The 26,698-nt window shown below is 27.6% G+C and overlaps 1 protein-coding gene across 1 annotated transcript in view; it reads left to right on the top strand.

Moving 5' to 3' along the window:
* The first annotated feature begins 1,334 nt into the window (after positions 1–1,334).
* LOC101240090 (phosphatidylinositol 4,5-bisphosphate 5-phosphatase A) overlaps positions 1,335–26,698 on the top strand; it is a 62,541-nt gene continuing 37,177 nt past the window's right edge. Inside the window, exons 1-6 of the mRNA XM_065807480.1 lie at positions 1,335–1,407; positions 1,523–1,639; positions 15,234–15,345; positions 15,699–15,815; positions 19,975–20,082; positions 20,158–20,225. Coding sequence (XP_065663552.1) covers positions 1,397–1,407; positions 1,523–1,639; positions 15,234–15,345; positions 15,699–15,815; positions 19,975–20,082; positions 20,158–20,225 — 533 coding nt within the window. The 5' untranslated portion in view covers positions 1,335–1,396. The remainder of the gene's footprint in view (positions 1,408–1,522; positions 1,640–15,233; positions 15,346–15,698; positions 15,816–19,974; positions 20,083–20,157; positions 20,226–26,698) is intronic.

Raw genomic sequence — 26,698 nt, 5'->3', positions numbered from 1 at the left:
TTGCTTAATTTTTACAAAATGGGTTAACGAGATAGTTGTATGTATAATTTAAAAAAAAACGTTTATTGCCTAAGATATGAATGTTCAAAGCTTTTAATCTTTGAACATTCATCACTTAAAAGTGACCGAACTTTTTGCGGTATAAATAACAAGGTATCAATTTGAAATTGCCGTGTGGTGTGTGTAGCCCGAGCGAAGAAAATAATTGTTGCAAGCTACATTTTTTCTCCAGATTTTAACTTAAAAAGTATTACAGTTTCATACTTTCAAGATTAAAAAGATTACGAAAATATTTCTAAATTGAATTGGTTTAATACCCAAAAAATTTATAATGAATATACTTTAAATATCTTTAAAGTGTTTTGATAAATGGGATATATTTAACAATATATTAAAAAATTATATAACAACACTGTATGCTTTATGAAAGCATACAATATTGTTATTTAACTTACGAAGTGCTTTGGCACATTTTATTTTAGTTTTTTTTTAGTTTTATAAAGACCGTGTTTTTTTTGCTGGACTATACTTTTTTGTCTGTAATTTTACCGGTTATTTAGAGCATAAATATATCGCTCAATCGAAAATCCTTTTGTTAAAAAAAGCATTGACTCCATTTATTTACATGTTATTCAATTTATCAAATTTAAAAAATTAAATTAAAAGTACAACCTGTGAGAATTATTATTATTATTATTGTTATAATATATAATATATAATATAATATATATATATATATATATATATATATATATATATATATATATATATATATATATGTATATATATATATATATATATATATATATATATATATATATATATATATATATATATATATATATATGTATGTATATAATATATATATATATATATATATATGTAAATATGTATACAATATATATATTTACATATATATATATATATATATATATATATATATATATATATATATGTATATATATATAAATATATATATATATATATATATATATATATTTATATATTTATATATATATATGTCTTTTTTTTTATTTCTGTATTATTTTTTATTTTGAAATTTTTGCTATAAATTAAAACATGTTGCTATAAATGAAAACAATGTCTAGCACAACAACAATATAGTATATATTGTTGTTGTGCTAGACATTGTTTTCATTTATATAAAAAAGTTTATATAAAAAAGTAAACAATATATATATATATATGTTTACTTTTTTGGGTGATTTTTATTTTGCATACTGATTTTTTATAAAAATCTCCCAAAATTCAGTATACAAAATAAAAAATGCTCAAGTTATTAATATAAAAATGTTCTAACATACTATTCTAAATTTTTAGATCTATTAGTATTTATTATTGTAAAGTACTTTTTTAGAAAGCAACTGTCGTTAAAATGTCCCTGAGGTATTTAAAAGTTCTACATTTTTATATTTTGTTGCATGAGAAATTTTTAGTTGTTAAAATGTAGCAAATATCAAGTTGTATTTGTTCTATTTGTAAATTAAAATTTTTTATACAGGATTGTTACATCATCATGGAATGTAAATGGGCAGCAGCCACGTGAAGAAAATCTTGATGAATGGCTACATCTTCTTGAAGAACACCATGAAAATTTAGCTGATATATATGTAATTGGGTAATATTTGCCACCTAAGTTTTCTATGTACTTGTAATTTTCTTTTTGGTTTTTAAATGAAATAAAATGTTAAAATATTAGAACAATCCACATTATTATAATTGTAATGATAATGTTGTACTGGATTGTTAATATTTATTTAATTTAAATTTTTATACATTTATTTATTTAAGAAAATAAATAATTAGTTACTTAGTTAATTTAAGTTTTTATACATTTTTATTTATTTAAGAAAATAAATAATTAGTTTTTTAATAAAATTAATAATATTGGTTAATTTTGTAAAAATAATAATTGTTATAGTGATTCATTATTTCTTAGTGTTATTTTAATAGCTTTTCTTTGAAAATAATGATCTTCCCAAGAATTCCTTTTCTTAGCATCCCAAGAATTCCTTTTCTTAGCATCCCAAGAATTCCTTTTCTTAGCATCCCAAGAATTCCTTTTCTTAGCATCCCAAGAATTCCTTTTCTTAGCATCCCGAGAATTCCTTTTCTTAGCATCCCAAGAATTCCTTTTCTTAGCATCCCAAGAATTCCTTTTCTTAGCATCCCAAGAATTCCTTTTCTTAGCATCCCAAGAATTCCTTTTCTTAGCATCTCAAGAATTCCTTTTCTTAGCATCCCAAGAATTCCTTTTCTTAGCATCCCAAGAATTCCTTTTCTTAGCATCTCAAGAATTCCTTTTCTTAGCATCCCAAGAATTCCTTTTCTTAGCATCCCAAGAATTCCTTTTCTTAGCATCCCAAGAATTCCTTTTCTTAGCATCTCAAGAATTCCTTTTCTTAGCATCTCAAGAATTCCTTTTCTTAGCATCCCAAGAATTCCTTTTCTTAGCATCTCAAGAATTCCTTTTCTTAGCATCTCAAGAATTCCTTTTCTTAGCATCTCAAGAATTCCTTTTCTTAGCATCCCAAGAATTCCTTTTCTTAGCATCTCAAGAGCTTCCTCTTGAGTACTATTATAAATTATTCTTTTCAGTCAGGGATATTCCCTGACTTATTTTAAAGTTACTGAAGTTGTTCCAATTTTTAAAAGCAACTGTTAACAAGATTCTTGTAACTATCAGCCTATATCCTTACTCTCAAATATAGGCAAATTAATTAAGGAGCTTATGTATAACAGGTTACTCAGTTTTTTAAATCCATCTAATAGCTTATATAGTCTGCATTTTGGATTCCAATAGAAATACTATACTAACCAAACACTCAAAGCTATAACTGAAACCATACGCTAGGCTTTGAAATTCTATTATCAAAACTATATCATTATGGTGTAAGGGGAATTGCTTTGAACTGATAATGTCATATCTAAGCCATTGCCCATGAAGAGTTACTATTGGGAATATCTTATCCACTACTAAGTTCATATCTATAAGTATTTCTCAGGATTCAATTCTGGGTCCCTTTCTTTTCTTTATCTACATAGTTGATTTAAACACATGTGCTAAGTACTCAAATCATTTTGCTGATGACACTAACCTCCTGATAATAGATGAATCTTGAAAAAAGCTAAATAAATACCCTAAATTATGACCTGGCATCACTGGTTCAAAGGTTGCGATCAAACAAAATATCTTTAAATGTCAAAAAAACTAAATTAGTTCTATTTAAACCTCCAAGAAAAAAAATTACTAAAAAAGTCATATTTTAGAATTAGTGATTAAAAATTAAATATTGTCAATAAAATAAACTATCTAGGCATATTTGATGAAAATATTTTGTTGATCCAACAAATTAATATCCATATTAAACAAACTCGTTGAGCAAATGAAATGCTTACCAAAATATTGCATTTTGTGAATATTAAACCCTTGTGAATATTAGGCATGCTATTTTTAATTCCCATCTACGCTATAGTTGTCAGACATGAAGATAAAGTTCATCCATTTATAAAAAAACCATTGTTAATCTCCAGAATAAGTCATTAAGAATAATTCACTTTCAACCTAACAGTTTTTGTTCTGACATACTATATAATCTTTCTAAAATTTAAAAGCTTGACGAACTTATCTACTTATCAAACTGTGTACTTGTATGGGGCATTATCCACAATGATATGCTATTTTAAATTCACAAGTGACGTACATAGTTATATACTTAGTTCTGTATCTTATTATAGTCTCTCTATGCCTATAAAACAAACACATAAGTATAGGATTAGGTCAGTCAAGTATCAATCAATTTACTTTTAAAATTCTCTTCCTGTTAAAACTAAAAAAATATTCTTTAAAATAACAAATAGAAATGCCTTCATAACCCATGTAAAAAAGTTTATCCTTAATAATAATAATCAATGAACTATCATTTATGCAATCGCCCCCTTTTATTTTTTCTCTATTACTAAATTTTTTAAATAAAATAAAAGTATAAAACTCATAAATAAGAATTTAAAATTGATAAAATAGAAATAAAAGTATAAAACTCATAAAACAAAGATAAAAAATTAAAACTATAAAAATAAAACTTAAAGAAAAAATTATAAAAATTCATTTAGTCACAATCAAATACCCTCATTTTAATCATCCTGTAAAGTTTATATGCTTGTAAAGTTTATATGCTTGTAAAGTTTGTGGCATTGTTATTTAACCCTGTAAAAAATAAACATGTAAAAAATAAACAATGAAACTATTTTTTATGCAATCTTCCCCTCCCCCCCTTCCTTCCCCGCTTAGTTATTCTCTATAACTAATTTTTTATTTTAATTCTTTTTTTATTTTTATTTTAATGCATATATTATGCTTAAAAATTCTGATACATAACAAAACTCTTCTAGGACTTCTTCTTTGACTTTTCTTTTCGTGTCATTAACTTCTCTCCATTTTCTTTTCTCCTTTTTATCTGTTATATTATTTTGTTATTGATATTATTATGATTTTATATATAAATATATATATATTTTTTTGCATTATTATTAATGATTATCACTATTTGCTACAAATGTTTATATTTTGTATATATTTGTAAAAATATGAAAAGGTTATACTGTCATATATTGCTGTATTTAATATTATAATTACTATTTTATTATTGTTATCGTTATTATTATAGTTATGTTATTATCATTATTAGTATTAATATTATTATTATGATTAATATTATTATGCTATAATTTATACCATCATAGGTCTTTACACATCATTTGTTTATAACTGTTTGTAAATGTTATTATATAAAAATTGTATACAGTTATTGTTAAAGTGAAAATATATTGATTTAATTTGTATTGATTTTAAAGCATTTTAAAAAAATACAACTTTATTTGTATTTTTGTAGTAAAGTTTCCAGTTTACTCTTTTGTAAACCTAAACCGTTTGCTATATAGTGGCAAATGTCTGCTTTAGATTGCTACTAAGTGCTACTTCACTACCATACAGATATATAAATTGCTAGCATATGGTCACATTTTTATAATATGTATTTTAATCAATGTCTTACCAAAACTCTAATAAAATATGTTTTAAAAAATTGATTAATAAAATTTTTTAATAAAGATCTTTTGCAAGGGATCTAAATAACAGAGAACCTACATTGGTTTAACATTTTGGTCACCTTATGATAGTCTTATTCAAAAAACTGTTATCAGTTTTATTTTAAAAACTAAACTTTTATCTTAAATTCCTATAATTTGGCATGTCTTACATTATTAAGACATGTCATGTTTGTAAGAAAATCATGTTCTACATCTTTTTCAAAACAGCAGGTATTGTTCATATAGGATATGTTTAAGAGGGTATACCATTATTGGCCAATTCTATGTCAGAAATTGTTTAAAATCAGTTATACTAAAAATAAATCAGCAGAGATCAGAACTAGGGTTTAAAATTAATCATCAATTCAACAAATATTTAAATTGATAACATGATAACACTTCATTCTAATATAAAAAAGTATTAGCAAAGCATATGTTTCACACTGAAAGTTGTTTTGCCATGACTAAAGAAGATAATTTATATTTATATTTAAAAGCAATTTTTAAGATTTAAATTTTTTTTTTATTTATCAAGCCACATACTATTATCAAAAGTAATATTAGGATTGCTGTAATGATATCTTTTTCAGTATCTGTAATCTGTTCTAATCTAATCTGTTCAGGTCAGGTCATGATTAGGATCCTATGATCAACCTAACACTTGTAACATGTAATCTAGTACAACGTGTCTTGTGTTCTGCTGCCTTGTAGGTTTTGGTTTTTTAAACAAAGAGTAGTCTTTAAATACCCTTATTTTGAAGGTTGGTTGAGTAGTTTTGAGATACCACGTGAGTTTGAGACTACAGATAGTGTCTCTAATAAAATAAAATAAAAAATACTTGGCTAAGACTTAATTGATGAACAGAAAATTTCTGCTAGCCTTGCACCCTTTTATGCTTAGTCATAAGTTTTTGGTAATTTCTCCTTGGTAGTAACTGTGTAAGTATCTTCTAATGAGGATACATCTCTAAAAACTAAGTTTAATGATTCAGGGTGTTAGCCAGGAAAACATTTTATACAGCGTTTTCGCGATATTGGGAATTTAGGTGCAGCAGAATAAGCAAAAAAAGGTCATTGCATTCTGACATATAAAAAAAGTTTAAGGATATTAAGGTTTCACATAAGTAGAAAAATAAGACTTTTTTTTGATACATAAATATACTTTAAATGATTTTTTTTAGTGGGTTATATGCACAGCAGGAGTATTTTTGAATTTTATAAATGTTAAATTATAAATATTTGACTTGTTTCATTCTCAGCAATATTCTTGTTTTTTCATATTTAAGTCACTTCTTTTCTTTGTGTGATATAGTAGAGAGAAAACAAGAATGAATTTTTATTAGAGATGTCACAAATATTCGGTGACAAACCGAATATTTATTAGAGATGTCACAAATATCACTGATAAACAAATAAAATTTTATTGTGCATATCTTGTTAACTAGGTGGTTTTTTAAAACAAATTAAATATGCTGATTTCAAATATGCAAACCATTTTTCAGCATCACGTCAAGTTGTAAAGATATTTGGGTTCAAATCTTTAGTATTTAAGGTAAAGTCCCTAATATTGTTGAAAAAAAAGTTATTCAAAAGTATGTCAACCTGGGTCTCAAAAGAAGCGTATTTTCATAGAGATTTTAGAAAAGATAAATATTTTTACTTAAAATTTATTGACAAAAAAAATTATGTGAAAAAATGCTAAAGACTTTTAAAAAAATTTTAACAAAATGTTTCTCAGCAATAATACAAAAAGTACTTATTTTTATTACAAACAAATACCATTTTTAAAATCTCTATGAAAATACGCTTCTTTTGAGACCCAGGTTGACATACTTTTGAATAACTTTTTTTTCGACAATATTAGAGACTTTACCTTAAATACTAAAGATTTGAACCCAAATATCTTTACAACTTGACGTGATGGTGAAAAATGGTTTGCATATTTGAAATCAGCATATTTAATTTGTTTTAAAAAACCACCTACTTAACAAGATATGCACAATAAAATTTTATTTGTTTGTCAGTGTATTCGGTGACAACCGAATATTTATTAGAGATGTCACAAATATTCGGTGACAAACCGAATATTTATTAGAGATGTCACAAATATTCGGTGACAAACCGAATATTTATTAGAGATGTCACAAATATTCGGTGACAAACCAAATATTTATTAGAGATGTCATAAATATTTGGTATTCAACTACTTTTTTACTATTCAGTATTTGGATAATATATTACAGACTATTCAGCCGAATACTGAATACCAGATTGTAACAAAAAAAATGGTCACCTGCAATTATTAAGAAAAGTTTCTATTTAGCTTTTATTATTATAATGTTCTATTAGGATCATTTTTTGCATTTTCTGAACACAGCTTGTAAGGGTATGCTGTCTAATTTAAACGAACAGTTTCATGTAAAAAATGAGTTCGTTTGCAATTTAACTTTTTTTTTCTATATTTTCATTTGTGCATATTTTCTCTAGAGATTGGTTTGGTTGTTTTTATTTACATTTCTTTTTTGTCACCGGTGTTACTAGACACCATGATTTATCAGTGAAAAGTAGCCTTTTACAAGTGCGCCAAAAGTATTTGAAAACATTGGCTTTGGATTTGCACTTATGCCAATTTGCATTTATGTCAATCTTTGCAACTGCTTTGCACTTAAGGCAATTCACACTAAATCTATTTCACAAATATGCCAATCTTTGCAAATTTTATCGGTGCCTTATGCCAGTTCGCACTCATGCCAGTTTTTTGCAACTGCTTAGCACTTTAGCTGTTTCGCACTTCTAAATTTCACACTTATTCAGCCTCCTGATAAAAACAACAACCACATAACTGACATTTTTAGTAGTTTGAAGAATAGTTTTATACATAACTATAGTTAAAACAATTTGATGTATGATAACTAAGTATATAACAAAATCACTGTTACAGAATATTTGGTGCTCCAAATATCTGAGTGCCTTGCAGAATATTCAGTAATTAGCAAAATCACTATTTGTGACATCTCAAATTTTTATATTTATAATGTAAATAAAAAAATGCCTAATAGTATTTAATATTTAACAAAACTTTTTTGATGGTTGCCATGATCCTATTGTAATTTTTCAAATAGCTGAAATTACTTTTTAATCTTTAAAACTACAAAATTAAAAAACTTAAAATTTTAAAATACTTAAAAAATTTTTTTGAATATTTTTACATAGATATTCGTATTTTTGTTCATCTAATTTTGTATTATAATTTTTATCATCAAATAAATTTCTATGTGTAAGTTTGAATAAATTTATGATTTAAAATTGCTTTAAATATGATATTTTAGACTTTAAAATGTTGTCAGCGATAACTAAAAAAACTTATTTAAATCTATAGCTTTTAAATGAGCAATTTTTTGATAGCTTGATAGCTTTTAAATGAGAAACTTGCTTAGCTCGCTAATTTCTGTAGAATAGAATGTTAGTTTAAAAAAACTTTCGATGCTGTATGTTAATTTAGAACTAATTTAAATAAGCAACAAAGGAATTTAAGAGTGAAATTTGTTCACCGCACGAGGGCAGCAAATAAATTTAATCAGCGCTTTTAAATATCTAGTTTCTAGGTATTGAAATTAAAATATATATATATATATATATATATATATATATATATATATATATATATATATATATATATATATATATATATTTAAATACAAAAATTATTATTTTTTCAAGTTTAAATAGAAATTTTTTTTTTTTGTTATTCACCTCCGAAAAGGCCACTACAGATGAGGAGGCTACTTAATAGTGGTTATAACCCTCTCTCAACTCTATAACTCCGAAACACAAACCTTGAGGAACAAGGCCGCTGCGCGGAGAAACAAGTTGAGCGCTGTACTACCAGGGACGTGGTGGGGATCAAACTTGGAACCTCTCGCTTATGAAGCAAGCGCTTTACCACTACACCACTACTGCATACAAATACAAAATTTACTGAAATTTTGTATTTGTAAATTAATTTTTGTATTTATAAATATTATTTTTCCAAATTAAACTTTTACATTTGTAAATAAAATAAGAAAATATTATAAAAACTTTAAAAAACTTTTGTATATTAAATTATCTTCTTTTATGTTTAATGCAAATATAACATAAAAGATATGTTTCATTGCAAGTTTAATTTTGATTTTTTTGTTGTACTATACCAGCAAGTTTAGTTTACCAAAAGTATTTTTAATTTCTTTAATATAAAAATCCTAATAACTTTATTTAAAGTATATGTATATGTAGTAATATGCGATGATTTTTGCAACTTTCTTAACTTAAAATAACCAGTAAAAATGTATATAAGGAGTTTTTAAATAATAACATGTAACCCAGTGTAACCTGTTTCATGTCCTGCTGCCTTTTAGGGTTCGCTTTCTAAGCAAAGGCTAAAAGGAGTTTGCTGTCACCAGTACTGTTTAAAATCGATCATGCCTATAGTAATATATAGAGATGTATATATTTTTATTTTTTTTGTGTGTGTGTCTTTCATATAGTTAGAGGTGCCTTAGTTACTGTTTTAGCTCACCTGTAATCTACTTTATATGTATGTTTGAGTTCTGTCTAAACCTTGTTGACTGGTGGGTGTTGACTTGGGTGTTGACTCACCCGTAAGTTGCAATCTGAATGTTTATGTTCTGACTGAACCTCTGGCACCGTGTTCACTCACCTGTAAGTTACTATCTGTATGTTTGTGTTTATATGTATGTTTAAGTTACTATGTGTATGTTTATGTTTATATGTATGTTTGTGTTCTGTCTGAACCTCTGGTTCAGACAGAACACAAACATACATATAAACATAAACAGATAGAACTCAAACACTTGTAAGTTACTTTATGTGTGTATGTTGTTGTAAGTTACTTTGTATGTATGTGTTCTGTTTAAATGTTCTATTTAAATATTTAAATCTGTTTTGATGCAGTGTGTGAATTCATTAACTAACTAGACACTCTAAGTATTAAACCTTTATCTCTAGCATTTTGTTGGGTGTAATATTTTTCTTAATGCATTTGCAAAATATCGTGCCTGATATTTTAAGGTGCTGTTTGCAGAAAGTAGTTCCTTTTAATTACTCCAGGTCAGGTTCAGGTATCAGAAAGTAGCTCCTTTTAATTACTACCAGATCAGGTAGTACTGGGTTACATGATAACAGGTTCATGGTGATCATCACGATCACCATGCTACTGGTATTATGTAACCCAGTACTACCAGCCCCATGCCCTGCTGCCTTGTAGAGTGTGCTTTTTTAGGTGAAGGCTATGAGGAACAAACTCCAACTTAAAAATCCCCTGCCTTGACGCTCTTGGTTGAATAAAGGCTAGAGATGGTGTCTTGATAAAAATACTCATCTTGGGTAGACGTTAACTGCAGCTGGATGCAGATAATGCTCTCTTGTAGGAGGCTTCCTTGGCAAAGACTTTAGGGGTGAGCAGAATAATCTTCTTGATAGTGGCTATGCAACTCTTCCTGTTATATCCTAAAAAGGGTACAGCGTTAAAACTCAGTCTAATGGTTTTGAGGCCGGCTGGTAATAAGGTTTCCCGAACTCTGTAGAACTCATCAAACTCAGCTGATTCCATCAACAGCTGCAAAATATCAGAGTACTAACAGTGTTATGTTGTGCATGGATGGTGTCCCTGTTAATGCTTTTGGTGCGCATTGTAGAGGTCGCATAAGGAGCCCTATGTTATGACTTAGGGTTAATTAACAGGACTGAGAAAATTGCATAGCTCATTGCTTGGGAGGCCATGCTCTATCTATGAATGAGTCAAGTTCTCTTTGAACTTAAAGTATGCCAAAAATAAACCAAAATATTTAACATAAAAAACCATCCCCACTGCCTAACTGTTTTAATATATCTTTTACTAATATTCATAGTTTGTGAAGCAACCTTTCACCCATTGTATCTTACATCTTACCTCCTACAAAATTTACCAGGCATGCTTGCTCTTAGTGACACTAATTTAAATTCTGCTATTTCTTCTTCTGATCTCAGTGTTGATGGGTACTATCCTTTGATTCGCAAAAACTCCAGTAGTCACATGCTTGGCTTAGGGGTATACATACACATCAGTTCACCTATTTGTTGTGAAACCAGGTTCGAATTCTTTGACCATTCTTTTATGTGCTTCCGATTAGCACCTCTTCAATCTATCACCTTTCTCTTTGTTCTTTATCGTTCTCAAGGAAATTTGATCAGAAATTATAGATCAGAAAATTTGATCAGAAATTAAATCTAAAAGAATGCAATCAAGATTGTACTCTTTTAGGTATAATTTCTGATCAAATTGATTGTGCTCTCTCTCTTTACCCCTCTGCCAATATTGCTGTTACTGGTGACTTTAATGCTTATCACACTGAATGGCTTTGCTTTAACACCACTGACCCTGCTGGCACTGAAGCCTATAACTTCTGCATTTCTCAATCTCTTACTCAGATAGTTAACTTTGTGACTCGTTTTCCTGACAACCCTAATCATTTGTCTTCTCTCCTTGATTTATGCCTTGTCTCTGATTCTAGCTTGTGTTCAGCTTCTCTTTTTTCTCCCTTAGGTGAATCTGACCCTGCAATGATCTCTTTAAATCTTTATTCTCGAACTTCCTTTTCGAACACACCCTATTATCACACTACTTACTAGTACCCTAAGGCTGATTGGGATTCTTTTTGTGATTTTCTTCGTAACTGTCCTTGGGTTGATGTCTTTTCCCTCTCAGCTGAAAAATGTGCCTCCTACGTAACCTGAATTCAGGCAGGAATGAAAGCTTTTATTCCTCACCGGTTCCAAGTCAAGCCTCTTTCTACTCCATGGTTTTCACCCTCTTTTGCAGCTGCTATATCTAATCGTAATATCTTTTTTCATCTTTTTCAAAAGAATAACTCTCTTAAGAATAAACGTCAATTTATTATTGCAAGAAATTGATGTAAAATAGTGCTGTCAGATGATAAGCTCCATTATTCTCAGTTCACTAAATCTTGTATCTTATCTCAGAAGTTAGGCTCTAGAGACTTTTGAAAAATCTTCAACAGCATCGTTAACAAAGGTAGGTCTAACATTCCATCTCTCATTCATGGGACTGATCTTATAACCTCTCCTAAGGGTAAGGCAGAAATATTTGCAAAGTACTTTTCTTCTAACTCGACTCTCGAATCTTATGACTATTCTTGTATCTGGGAAAGTTTTTGAGATTATCAAATCATTTCTTTCTAACTGCTTTTTTTAAGTCATCCTCAAAGGCCAACATTCTTTTTTATTTTCAGTAACTTCTGGGGTACCTCAAAGTTCTATTCTTATTCATATTTTGTTTCTTATCTACATTAATGATCTTCCCAACAACCTTATATCTAAAGTAGCTCTTTTGGCTGATGACTCAACTTTGTACTCCTGTCTAGATAAAAAGGCTTCTCTTTTCAATTGCTTAAAACAGGCAGCTAGTCTTGAATTCGATCTCACTTCCCTAACAGTTTGGGGCTCACAGTGGCGTGTAAATTTTAACCTCAACAAAACTCAGTTATTTACTGCAAACAACTATTGCTCTTGATTCCATTCTCTACCTCTACAAATCTCTTATTCGTCCCTGTATAGAATACTGTTATCATATTTGGGCTGGTTCTGCTAATGATGCTCTTTTTCTTCTAGACAAGGTCCAAAAATCTATTGTAAATGTAGTTGGACCCAGTCTATTCTGCTAAGCTTGAGCCTCTTTCCCTCATGTTTTCTACAAATACTACCATGATCGCTGCTCAAAGGAGCTATCATCTCTAGTTCCATCAACTGGGATTTTTTCTCGCTTGACTCGTCATTCATCAGGGACTCATTCTTGTTACTGTATCTGTCCCTGTATGCTCCAAAAACTTTTATTCATCTAATTTTTTTCTCCGCACTTTAACTCTTTGAAACTCTCTCCCATCTTCATGTTTTCCTGACTCATACAACCTTCAACTTTTTAAGTCTTCTGTCAACCTTTTCCTTGCTCTATAACTCTATTCTTTTTTTCTAGTAACTCCCAACTTAATAGTGGTTGCTTGCAGCCTTTTTAAAAAAATTGGTTAAAAAAAATAAATAAAAATGAATAAATAAAATAACTTATTTATTAAAGAAAAATCTAAACTAGAGCATAACTGACTTCAATTAAGAAGTAAAGTTTTATTTTAACTTTTAAATGAATGACTTGCGCTGAATGACTTAGCTCATTATTTTTTCAAAAACCTTCATTCCTAGGTTCGCGTCTTTGACTCTATCTTGTGATCATTTTCTTCTTGTTCTTCTTTTTATTGGTTCAGATCTTCCACAACAGATTCACCCTATAATTGGACTATCTAATATTATCAAAAAAAAAAGTTTTTTAAAAGTGTAGTAAAAAAAGTTTTTTAAAACAATAGTTTTTTCAAAATGTTGTATTAGGTTTCAATGAAAATTATATAAAAATTTCAAATATAGTTAAATTTAAAAAAAAAGTTATTTTTATAATTATCATTTTATAAAAATCAAACTGAAAAAAAAGTTTTTGTCAAAAAATTTGTGAAAATTAATTTCTATCATTTTAAATTAAAAAATATTTTTTATGCATTATAATTAAATATAGTAGTTATTAACTGACCACTCAAAAGTTTCTTTTACTTTTGTTTTTCTTCTCTTGCGTATTTTTATGTGGTGTTTATCTAAACATAAGATCTAACTCTAAGCAGAGAATCTGTTTGTTTTTTTATAAATATTTAGATAATCTTTAAAATCTTTATATTAATCCTTAAACTGATCAAATCTACTATACTTCAAATGAGTTATTGAAGATTTTTTTTAGTATTTATCTCTTTTTTTTTATGATTATTTTTTATTGCTAAGTTAACATGAACTTATTATTCTTTGTTTACAACTGAATCCAAAATAAATGACGCATGTTTTTAAAATATTGAAATCATTTAAATAGATGAAAATACTATATGGAAGTAGTTTTTTATTCACCTTATTTTTTATTTACTTTAAAAAAATTGAGAAAAAGAAAAGCCTAGAAACAAAATTTAACTTAAAACTATTAATGACGCGATCTTATAAAATCTAAGTTAAAAGCTAATAATGATGCAATCTCATAAAATCTAAATTAAAAACTAATGATGTAATCATAAAAAATTAAAACTAATAATGAAGCAACCATAAAAGGTTAAAACTTATGATGATGCAATCTTAAAAAGTTAAAACTTTTAACATCTTATAAAGTTTCAAGACTTGTAATCGACATAGGGTTGAAATTTTGGAGAGCAAGCAACAGAAGACTAGGTTTTTGGCAGGTGGTATATGTGTTGGAAATCTATTATAGCAGAGAAGTTTTTTTTTTATTTCTCTTTTTTTTTTTTTTTTTTTTCAAAAATTTACTTCAGATATTAAGTTTAAATTTATGTTTACATAATGCTAATATATTTTATATTAGTATTGTGTATACATGCATTATCAGTAGTAAATTAGTAAATTTTTTTCTACTGCTTTTTTTTTTTAATCTTATGCCTTAAGTAAACTGACCATTAAACAGTAAAAATGAAAAAATCTCTTTTTAGTGATAATGTATTTTACATGATATTTTAGTGATAAAGTATTTACATTTAAATTTACATGATGCTTTCTGCAATTTAAATATCTTTTTTGTGACAGTATTTCACAATAAGTTATTTACATGATGCTTTTTTCAATACTTTGCTTTTATGAAGCGACAATATGTGGTTAAGGGAGTAGAGTCTTGCTATACAACAGTTTTCGATAGAATTGTAATTTTTTTGTAACTCATTGAACTGTTTAAATGCCAAAAAAAATATGGAAATTTTTGTTGTTTATAATTAATACTGAATTAAGGAACTAATAGACATAATTAATACTGAATTAAGGAACTAATAGACATAATTAATATTGAATTAAGGAACTAATAGACATAATTAATACTGAATTAAGGAACTAATAGACATAATTAATACTGAATTAAGGAACTAATAGACATAATTAATACTGAATTAAGGAACTGAACATTTAAATATGACAATAGTTATTATTTTAGTTATTAGTCGAATAAAGGAAAGAAGTGTTGATAATTTTTTTTTTTTTTAATACAGGATACAAGAAGTACCAAGTGATCCAGCTTCTTTGGTGCTTGATTATTATATTAGAAATGATCATTGGACTTCAAGATTATTACTTTTTTTAAGTACAAAAGGGATTGTTATGGTAATAAAACAATCAAAATAATGTTGTAGCAATTTAAATTTATATAGTTAGTAAATTGATATTTAAAAAACATAAGAACAAAAAAATGTTAAGGTTTTTTTGTATGTTTTAGACCTGTTAAGCCAGTTTTTTATGCATGGTTGCAACATATTGATATTAAAGCGTTGTGGGGTTAGGGTTAGGGTCTGAGTAATGATTACCCTGAACTAAATAAATTTAAAAATTCAAAATATTTTAAGTTAAATTCTTTCCATCTTTTATCCAAAAAAGAAACATTAAGTTGTGCTGATGATTTATAATTTCTTTATATATTATTTTTGTATTATAACTTTATTTGACACTATTTTTTTCAGGTAGAATCAGCTAGAATGATGGGAATGTTGCTAATTGTTGCTGTTAAACCTATCCATTTGCCATTTTTAAGAGAGATAAGGAGCACATATACAAAGACATCATTTTATGGATTAATAGTGAGTCTACTAATTGACTTTTATAAGTTATTGGATGAGATGTGTCAGTTTTTTTATTGGATGAAATGTCGCCAATGTTTTTAATATTGGTCACATCTCATCCAATGTTACCTCAAGTGCAAAAAACTAATTAATCAATTAAATTACAAAAAAGTTTTACCTTGTAATTCTAGGGAATGATGATATCATCATTCTTTAATACTAACATTTTTTATCTAATCTAAATATAAGTATTATCTATCCTAAATTAATAAGTAACCAGGGTCCTAGCCCCGGCTAAAAATGGAACTTATTAAGATTTAGCAGCCATGACTACGAAAAAATTTATAACACTTTATATATTATAAATTTATGCATACATTTACTGTTTATTAAATACTGGCATATATATATATATATATATATATATATATATATATATATATATATATATATATATATATATATATATATATATATATATATATTTAAACTAATTCACTTCCAACATGGTTGCAAGCAACCACTATTAAGTTATGAGTTACTAGAAAACAAAGATTAGGGTTAAAGAGCAAAAGTGGCTAACCAAAGACTTAAAAATTTGTTGGTTGTATGAGTCAGGAAAATATGAAGATGTGCAAGAGTTTTGAGATTGTGTTGTTGTGCCAGGAAAAAAATTAGAAGAATAAAAAATTTTATAGCATGAAGGGACAGATTCAGTTAAAGGATGTGATGCTACTAAATGACAAGCCAAGCAAGAATAAGTTGATCAAACCAGAGATTATTGCTCATTTGAGCAGCGTCCATTATAGTATTTGTAGAAAAAAATCAACCTTATGGCGATGAGAGAGTGGTTCTAGCTTGGCAGATCCAACTACATTTATAATGTGCTTTTGAGCCTTGTCTGAGAGTGAGAGGATTGTTATTCATCAATATAGGAGTGTCATCACTGTTGAGATTTACAGTAAATAAATGAGTTTTTTTGGAGTTAAAAACCACAAGTCACTGCAAGTCTCAAGTTGTTATAGGAGAGAAATCAGATTAAAAATTGGCTACTTGTTCTAAGCGATCAAAAAGTTAAAACTTCTTGTCAAGACATGAGGAGAAAGTTGAGTCCTCAGCAAATAGAGCCATTTTATATATAAGATTGTCAGTATTGTTATTGTTGATAAGAAACAATACAAGAGCAAAGAAGAATTTTGCAGTACTCCTAAAATTACTGAAGAAGAGTGTTGGCCATTGAGAATGATTTTAATACTGCGGTTAGAAAGAAATGATTTTATAATCTTAAAATATTTATATAAAGAAACTAATAATAGAAAGAAGACTAATCATAGGATAGAGTTTTTTAGAGGTCATGGAGAGTGTTTTTTAGAGTTTTTAAATATTGGAACCATTTATTTTGCACTTATATAAAGTGAGAATTGAAGATTTTATTGATATATTTATGCTCCAAGTGAAATAATAATTTAACTTTTGTAAGATTTTGATGGTAAATTTTGATCTGCACCACAAGCTGTAGAAGGTTTTAATTGAGAATTGACTTAAGGTTTGGAAGCCGGAATGATTTGGATATAGCAATGGGTTAATTTGTTTAACTGGAATGGCAGGAAGACTATAGTCATTAGATTCATTAGTTAAATTAGAGGAAAGGTTCTTTGCAAACAACTCTTTATTTTTTTAATTTACTCAACCTTATTCTGGAGATATCTAATAAGATCAGATCCATGAATTAGAGATTAAATGTTGGACTTAATTTACTTAATGAAACTGATTTTTCAAAAGTCTCTAGAACCTAACATCTGAGATAAGATACAAGATTTAGTAAACTGAGAATAATGGAGCATCAGACAAGACCTTTTTACATTGACTCCTTGTAATAATTAAAAGATATTTGTTATCCACAGAGACCTTTGTGTAAAATAGATGATTACAGTTTAATAAAACAACTGTATGTAGCTAAGTTATGTAACTGTACATTGCCACAATACGATTAGATATAGCAGCTGCACAAGTAGGTGGAAAATGTGGAGTAGACTTAAAACAACTAGAAGGAATAAAAACTTTCATACCTGCTTGGATCCAGGAGCTTAGGTAAGAGGCTCATTTATGCATACATAATATGGATATATATTAAGCCATTATTAAAACATACGTTTTTTTCTCAGATCATATTGGCTCACTTTGGGATTTGTTGTATATACAAATTTAAGTCTATCCTGAAAATTTCAAAACAATTGGAGTAAAGTTAATTTTGGGAAACGGTTTTAAAGCTATCAAGTTTTTTAGTATACATTCTTATTTTAAAGTAATCATTTTTCTATTATTTTTAACATTCGTATAATTTAATACTGACTTTGATATTCTGAAATTCCATCATTAAATCGCATAATCTTTATATATTTTATGCATCATGACTTGGCGTTTAAAGACAGGCGCAAAAATATTACCACTTACCGCTATTTATCTTTCAATAACATTTCCAAAAGAGAAAAAAAAAATAAAGAAACTACATTTACAAAAATTGCTATTACTAGCTTATTAGTGGGTGTAATCTTATTGGTAGACAACAGTTTCCCAATACCGCTTTAACTAATTTAATTTAAGGGAAGTATCACTAATATCAATGACCAGATGTTTTTTACTTAATCTCTTGATTTGCGTCACAAAAAATCCTTTCTTAATTTATTTTTGATTAGTATGAAAAAATAATAGTGTTATTTTAGTGTTATTACACTAATAAACAAATTATAGCAGACTATTGGTTGAACACTACCCTATGTATCTGGAATTACCACTCTCAATTTGTTTCTCTAAGCAAGAGTAACTACAGACAAACAGGTTGAGAGAGACTTGTCCTTGAGCTTAGGGATGTGAAGCAAATAAAAAATAAAACAATAAAACATCTTAAGTAAAAGGTATAAAGTTTCTCTGGTGTTTAGTATAAATAAAGTCTCTTAATTTCACTATAATTTTTCTTTGATCCCTCTGATACAAGCTTTACAGACCCTTCCACTGATTGCGATTTGTTAGGTAAATCTGAAAGAATAAGTTTTTGAGAAGTTTGCAAAGCTTTCTCTAATTCAAATGATGAAATCATTTGAATGAGAGTAAGATCAGCTAAACAACTCCAAGTATAACTGTTAAGTTAATAGGCATAGTTGCTTTTATTTTCAGTTTTGGTTTTACTTCAGGATTTACTTCTTGTAAATGCCTTATGTGCAAAATTAGTTTAATAGCTTGTTTGCTTGATCTTTTTCATCATCAAGTTTTTGAGAAGGTTTTCTTGAAGGCAGCAATAAGAGTTTTCTTGAAGATTTTGAAAAGCAATAAATTGTATACTGTCTGTCTGATATTTAAAAAACTCTAATATCTTGTGAAAATGTCTAGGAGCATTTTATAAAGTTCAGTTTTTTTATGTGCAAACTGCATTAATCTTAAAAAATTTACGTTGTAATTTCGCAAATTTGCGTTGTAATTTTTGATCTGGATTCTTTGCTCTCGAATAAGCCATCACAATTTGTAAAGCTAAAGGTTTTTTCATTTAATATTTTGGGGAAATAAAACCTATAGGTATTCCAATAATAATTCAGCAAACCATCCCAGGAAGCACTTGCGGTTTTTTGTCTTGTTTGTTTACGTATAAGGTTTTTAGACAACTTGGTCATGGCTATTTACAAGTAAGTGTAATTTAATACTTTGTGGAAAAAACTAAGTTTCAAAAAAAAAGAAAGCATGTTTATGTGCATCATCACTGTTTTAGTGTCCTTATGTTGGTTGGATGAAGCCATATATGTATGTTGTACAAGTTTAGACAAATATTTCTTAAATATGCTAAAAATTGCCACAATTTTTAGCATATTTAAGAAATATTTTTTTCTTGATAAATTGCGGTAAAAATTGCCACAATTTTTACTGCAATTTATCAAGAAAAAAAATACACAATACAATTTAGAATTATTGTACATTGTGAAATACTAGTCACTGCTTAAGTTGAAAAAGGTCAGGTTGAATATAATAAAAATGTAGAAAGTGTATGTAACGGGTGATAAAAGAATGGGTTCAAGTTTTGAAAAAGTGATTGCCTTAATATAATTAAAGTAATGATTGCAAATGGTGTCAATATTATAATGGTTACCATTATAGTTAGCAATACAATATGAATTTTACATTCTTTCAGGGGATTAAAGGAGCTGTCAGTTTACGTTTTGATCTGTATGGTGAATCATTTTGTTTTATTAACAATCACTTTACTGCTGGTGAAAAGTCAATAGAATATAGAAATAATGTGAGGATTTTTTTTTTTTTTTAATTTTATTTTAATTTTTGAAAAAGTTTTTTGTCTTTTAAAATACAATTTTAGAATTATCATGCTGTAAATTCAAAAACTCTGTTTCGAAACTGTGAGAAGCAACTTATAAATGATCACAGGTAAGCAATTGTAACCTATCAAAATAACGTTCAAAAATGTTACATATATTTTCTTTAAAATTCAATTTAAAAACTGTTAAACTTTTTTTACATGACAAAAAGTAAAAGTAAAGATATCAGCCAGTAAAATAAATAAAATATTATCTTAAAATTTTAATTGGCTAAATAATAGAGTTAATAAGCGACAACTGTCAAGTTGTCTAGCTTCAGAATATGCAAAAAGAAACATAATTAGTAAAGAAATATTATAATTGATTGTAAATTAACCTTTAGCCCTCAGTGACATTTCATTGGCACCTTTGTACTTATTACAAGAGAGTAAAACAAATTATTTCAAATAATCTTGCAAATTAATTTAGATAGTCTGCAAGCAACTTTGTAGTCATTTTTTTACAAATCTTTAAAAAGCTTTATTTTGTTTATACACAATATTCTTTGAAAATTTATATTTTTATGAGAGAAATTTAAAAGAACTTACCAACATATGCTTTAAAATAAGACTTGAATGTTTTATTTTTACTATGAAAAATAAAATGTTATGCACTTTTATTGATATGCATTGATTTTTATTTCTAAGATAATATTTTTAATAAATAAAATAAAATTAATGATATAAAAAAAGTAATAATAAAAAAAATAAATTTAACTAACAAACTTTATTTCAGATTTATAAAAAAAAAAAATTTTTAATTTTTTACTAATTGATTGCATATATAATGGTAAAAAAAGAACGTGATTAAAATTAACACAAAACTATTATTATTAATTACTATTTAAATTATGTTTTAATTGGGGCACCTTGGATTCTTTGTTTTAAGACACATTTAAAGATACTTAAGTAAAACTTTTCATTTGAAAACAAGAAACTTCAATAACCTTTGAAAACCAAACTGATTACAAATTATAATTGAAGATTTTTTCTAAAAAACAAATCTAAAGCATTTAACAAATGTTTATTTTTTTACAAGTAATAATGAAAAAATCAAAAATCCATTTAACTTCCTTACCAATGTTGCTTATCTGGCCAGAGCTGGCATCAGACTGCACGCCTCTTGGTCTTTAGCTAGAAATCTAACCACTGCTATGGCTGTGGTCTTTAGCTAGAACTCTAACCACTCTTACAGATCATTTTTTTAATCAGCTGATACATATCAATAATGGTTACTGAGTTATTAAAAAAAATTAAAAATTTTTTTTGGAAAATATCTTATTATGGATTTTCTAGGGTGACAATATTTATCATAAATTTATGAAAATCTTGAGTTTGGTAGTTAAAAAGTTTAACTACCAAACTTAATGTTTTGTGCAAAAAGGTCAACTACTAAACCCAATATTTTGTGCAAAAAGTGCTTCAAAGATGTCTACTCATGCATTAAATCATGAAGATAATCAAAATAAATTGTGCGTTATTTGCTTTAAGAAAGACAAAACAATTAGAGAAATCACTAACCTATAGAATCTTCAAATATAGTTTGGAGTTAAATTTGGAGTTGACAAACATTATCCTTCTAGTATCTGTTCTTACAACAGAAAATTTGTGAAGTTTTTTGAAAAAAAACCTGATGCTCTTCTAATACTTTTTGAGTAAGAAATTTATTACAAAAAGTCAACCAAATGTCAATGTGCAGTTTGTTTTATTACAAGGAAAACACCCAAGGATCAGGCAAAAATCAAATTTCAATACTAAAAATCAATAAATAGCAGTCAAAAGCTCTTTTTCCTGAAAACATGGTGCCAGCTAGTGAAGTCACAAGGTTTAGAACATACTAGGGTAAAGTGATTCCTAAACAAAAACTGCTTGTAGTGTACTCAGAAGCTGGACAGGGAAAGGGTTTTTGAACTAAATCTAAAGGTTTTTTTGAACTAAATCTAAAAACTTGGGTTTCAAGACAGTGTTCTAGATTGTTTCTTTGATGTTGCAGAATTTTTAAATTGATAAACAAACAAAACATTTAGTCTACTGTGTAATTAAGTCTGAGCTAATTAAATCAACATTTAATCAACTAAGTGGAAAAAAGAGAAATATCTCCAGATTATATTTTAAAGATTGGGGTAGATGGGGTGAAAGGATTTCTAAAAGTTTGATTGAGTATTGTTGATTGTGAAGTAAATGAACCTAAAACCAAATTCTAATACAGTGAGGGTTTAAAACAGGACAAGTTCAGGGCCTGAGGAGTTAAGAAACTTATCATTCTAATAATAGTTAAAGGTGTTAAAAAGAACCATAACAATATCAAGCTAGTGGTAGAACTGTTGTTGATTGACTAAGAAGTATTTCTAAGCATTTAACATAAAGCTTGTTATATTTACTTTCGCTATGAAGCTGCTTCTTCTACTCACACATGCAGTTAGTGTGAACTGTCAAAGCAGGACATGCTGATTTTCACAATATGTGGCCGTATAAGGTAAATGAGAAATGGTTTGGCATTATAAAAATTATTTTCTTTTGTACAATTAAAACCACATTCTCGATATTTTATTTTATTATTTTTTTAATTTTAATTAGGATTTTATTAATTTTTTTCTAGGTTATTAGCTTTGATTAGAGATAATGCAAAATAGTAAAAAAAGTGTGAAACTCACTTGTGTGAAACTCACTTGTGTGAAACTCACTTGTGTGAAACTCACTTGCAAAAAAGGAAAACTCTCTTCTGCATCCTTTAAGAATTCTGTCCAAAATCTTTTGTTAGACCAACCAGATGGTACACCTGTACCTGGACAACATAGAAAGATTAGACAATATTCTCAAATCCAAGTTTGATGTTGTACCTGATGAATTCTAAAAGCAAATCTGTGCAATGAAAACACTAAATAATGTAAAGAAAACATTCTATTAAATTGAATGAAAATTTATTTCCAAAAGTACACTCTGGAGTCATTGATGTTTGGAGTCATGGTACTACAACTATAGATGCCACAACTATAGAACTACAACTAGAGATACTGGAGTCATGATAATTTTCTGGAAATAATGGCTGTCAAATACTCTAGAAAAGGTCTTGGTTTTTGGTCAGAGCATGACGTCAAACAGTTCTGTGTGCAAGGATACAAAGTTCCAAGTCGGCAAAAACTAACTCATTAACTCTTACTCCCGATCTTTCTTGGAGATGATATATCAAATCCATTGCAAAATTAGCATCTGTTAAGGTTCCATCTCTTTATCGTGCTTGGCACTTTCTTACGTTGGATTCTATTCTTTATCTCTATAAATTTCAAATCCGTCCTTGTATGGAATACTGTTACCATATCTAAGGCAGATCTTCCAATGATGCCCTTTCTCTTTGAGACAAGGTGCAAAAAATGCATTGTAAGCATAGTTGGACCTGCTCTTACAGCCAACCTCCAACCATTATCACATTGTCGTAATGTTGCTTCTCTTTCTCTTTCCTACAAATACTATAATGGGCACTGCTCTAAAGAGCTAGTGTCTCTTGTGCCATCTACTAAAATTCATTTTTGTGTTACTCATCATTCAATTAAGTCTCACCCTTTTTCTGTGACTGTTCCGAAGTGCTCCATAAACTCTTATTTGTCTAGTTTTTTTTATTGAACATCAGTTCCTTGGAATTCGCTTGCTTTCCTGATTCATATAATTTGCAATCTTATAAGTTGTCTGTCAATCGTTATCTTGCTCTATAAACTTCATCTTTTCTATTCCAGTAACTTCCAACTCTAATATTGATTGCTTGCAGCCTTGTTGGAAACAAAGATGTTGGAAAAAGAAAAAAAAACCTGTATCAATTGAGATGGATATTTGTCTTTAATAGTATGTAGTGCACAAGATTTTTTTTTTATAACACTTATAGATATTATTTGTAATTCATATAAATGTAAATATAGTACATTCAAATATCAATTCATATGGTTACATTTGTCAAAGAAAATAGTTAAATAGCTATTTAAAATATAAATGTTCTATTATTTTTAAAAATTCCAGGGTAAATATATTGAGTTGACCAATGCATCAGTTTTTTAACCATTACGAAATAAAAATAATTTAAAATGTTTTGTTCAATAGCTCAGTAACCATTAAATATATGAGAACATATTACCTATCAAACATCATGAGAACATATTCCCTTTCAAATAAAAAATCTATTTATTGTGAACATTTTCAAAATGTTAAAGTATGTATTGGAATAATTCATGATTAAATAAAATATTTATTGCACTATAAATATAATCTATCTATTTAAAGAAAAAAACTGATCTTTTAGTGTTTTTACAAAAATTTTTAAAGATCTAAAAAAAATTTTTTTTATAGATCTTGAAAAAATTTTTGTTTTTTGAGAGTGGGAGTCAGATTAGGTCCAAAAATGCATGACATGACCCTGAAACATTTTTTTTATTTGAACCTACTTCTGCTTGGGTGTGTAAGAATTCCATTAGAAAAATTTGTTATGTAGCAAAAAAAAAGAATAATGTATTACAAAATGTTATTTTACAAAATTAAAAAAAATCAAATGGCACTGAACCATGTTTATAGCAGCATGTCAAGTATACCATTAGTAATGTTTCAGTCATTTTGAATGGCAACTGGATAAAATAGAATATATATATCAGCCTTCGGAATTAGGGTCGGCATTCGGCAATACCGACCTAAAAGTTTTTGAGGTTGCAAAAAATTGTCAACCTCATTTCTATGTTTTATGGTAAGACCTTTGTATTGAACTTTATTTTCCGATCTGCTGCCGACCTCTAAAAGATTGAGGTCAGCAATTAATTGCCGACCTCAAAATTCCTAATTCCGAGGGTTGGTATATAATATAATATATATAAATATATATATATCAAATAGAAAATCCAATAAATCTTTTTTCTTACAATGTTTTTATTTTAATGAAAACATTGTGAAAAAAGATTTACTGGATTTTATATATATATTATATATATATAAATTCAAAATTTATATATTATATATATATAAATTCAAAAATAGTCGGAACAGTGAAACAAATAGAAAATCCAGTAAATCTTTTTTCACAATGTTTTCATTAAAATAAAAACATTGTGAGAAAAAAGATTTATTGGATTTTCTATTTGTTTCACTGTTCTGACTAATTTTGAATTTATATATATATATATATATATATATATATATATATATATATATATATATATATATATATATATATATATATATATATATATATATATATATATATATATATATCAACCCTCAGAATTAGGAATTTTGTGGTCAACAATTATTTGCCAACCTCAAAATTCCTGATTTGATTTACTGATGAGTCTTTATTGATGAAACACAGTGTAAAATGAGAAAATTTTTTGTTAAGTGATTTTCTACTAGTTTATATATATATATATATATATATATATATATATATATATATATATATATATATATATATATATATATATATATATATATATATATATATATATAAATATATATATAACTACAATTAAATTTGAATCAATGGTAATGTTTTTACATTGTAAATGTAAATTTTATTTTTATATCTTGAAAAGAATATTGGGAAGGTTGCTAACAGTTCAGGGTTGGAAAAAACCCAACCCAAATGGGTTTTTTGGATTTTATTGGGTTTTATGGGTTTTTTTAAAAGCTGATCAAAATTCCACATTTTTTTTACTGTATGTGTACTGTAGTTTGTTTTTTTTTTTAATTTCATAATCTCGCCTCCCCATTGTTCCAGTGCCCACTACAATCATGAGAGCAACTCATTTTTTTTAAATATTCTTTCTTAATTCTTAACTCAGAAACACTAACATTTTAAAACAAGGATGAGTGGAGTGTGGGAAAGGAAGAGCGCTGTGCGGAAAAACAGATTAAGCACAGTAATTTTAAAGGGTGCAGGGTTGATTTGAATCTCAACCTCTTGATTGTGAGTTGATTGTTTAACCACTAGTCTATTACCACATATCAAGGGTGCTCAAGGAGACTCCTTCAACTATAAATGATGTTAACTAATTGCATTAAATCAAAACAATTTCAGAATACTTTTTACTAAGAAAAATCACAATAAAAATTATTATGACAATTGAGTTATTTAAAGTTGGTAAGACAATATAAATTTTGCAAACTCAAGCCTTCCCAGGAAATGCATGCGGTTTTTTGTCTTGTAAGACCACACAGGAGTATTTTATTTTAAACAGCTTGGTCATGGTCGATTGCAAGTTTAATTATATTGATCATTGTGGAAAAAAGCAAAGTTAATTTCATAAACAGAATGTTAGTGGTTGGAGACCCACCTTTTCCTGAATTTTTTTTGCAATGCATAGACAATGTGAACTTAATGTGTAGTTTTAATTAGGTATGGCCTAATTAAAGGTTTAAACTATGTATATATGTGTGTTTGCCATTAAAAAAATAAATGGTATAAGAAATCTGAATGTGATGAGATGTTTATCATTCAAAAACATACAACGAATGATCTTTTATATACAAATAAATAAGATAAATGGTTACAAAGCAAACATATGACAAGCGG

The sequence above is a fragment of the Hydra vulgaris genome, chromosome 10 (genome assembly GCF_038396675.1).
Source record: "Hydra vulgaris chromosome 10, alternate assembly HydraT2T_AEP".
Classification (NCBI taxonomy): Eukaryota; Metazoa; Cnidaria; class Hydrozoa; order Anthoathecata; family Hydridae; genus Hydra; species Hydra vulgaris.
The sequence above is the reverse complement of the archived record's forward strand: the minus strand, read 5'-3'. Positions and strand labels throughout refer to the sequence as shown.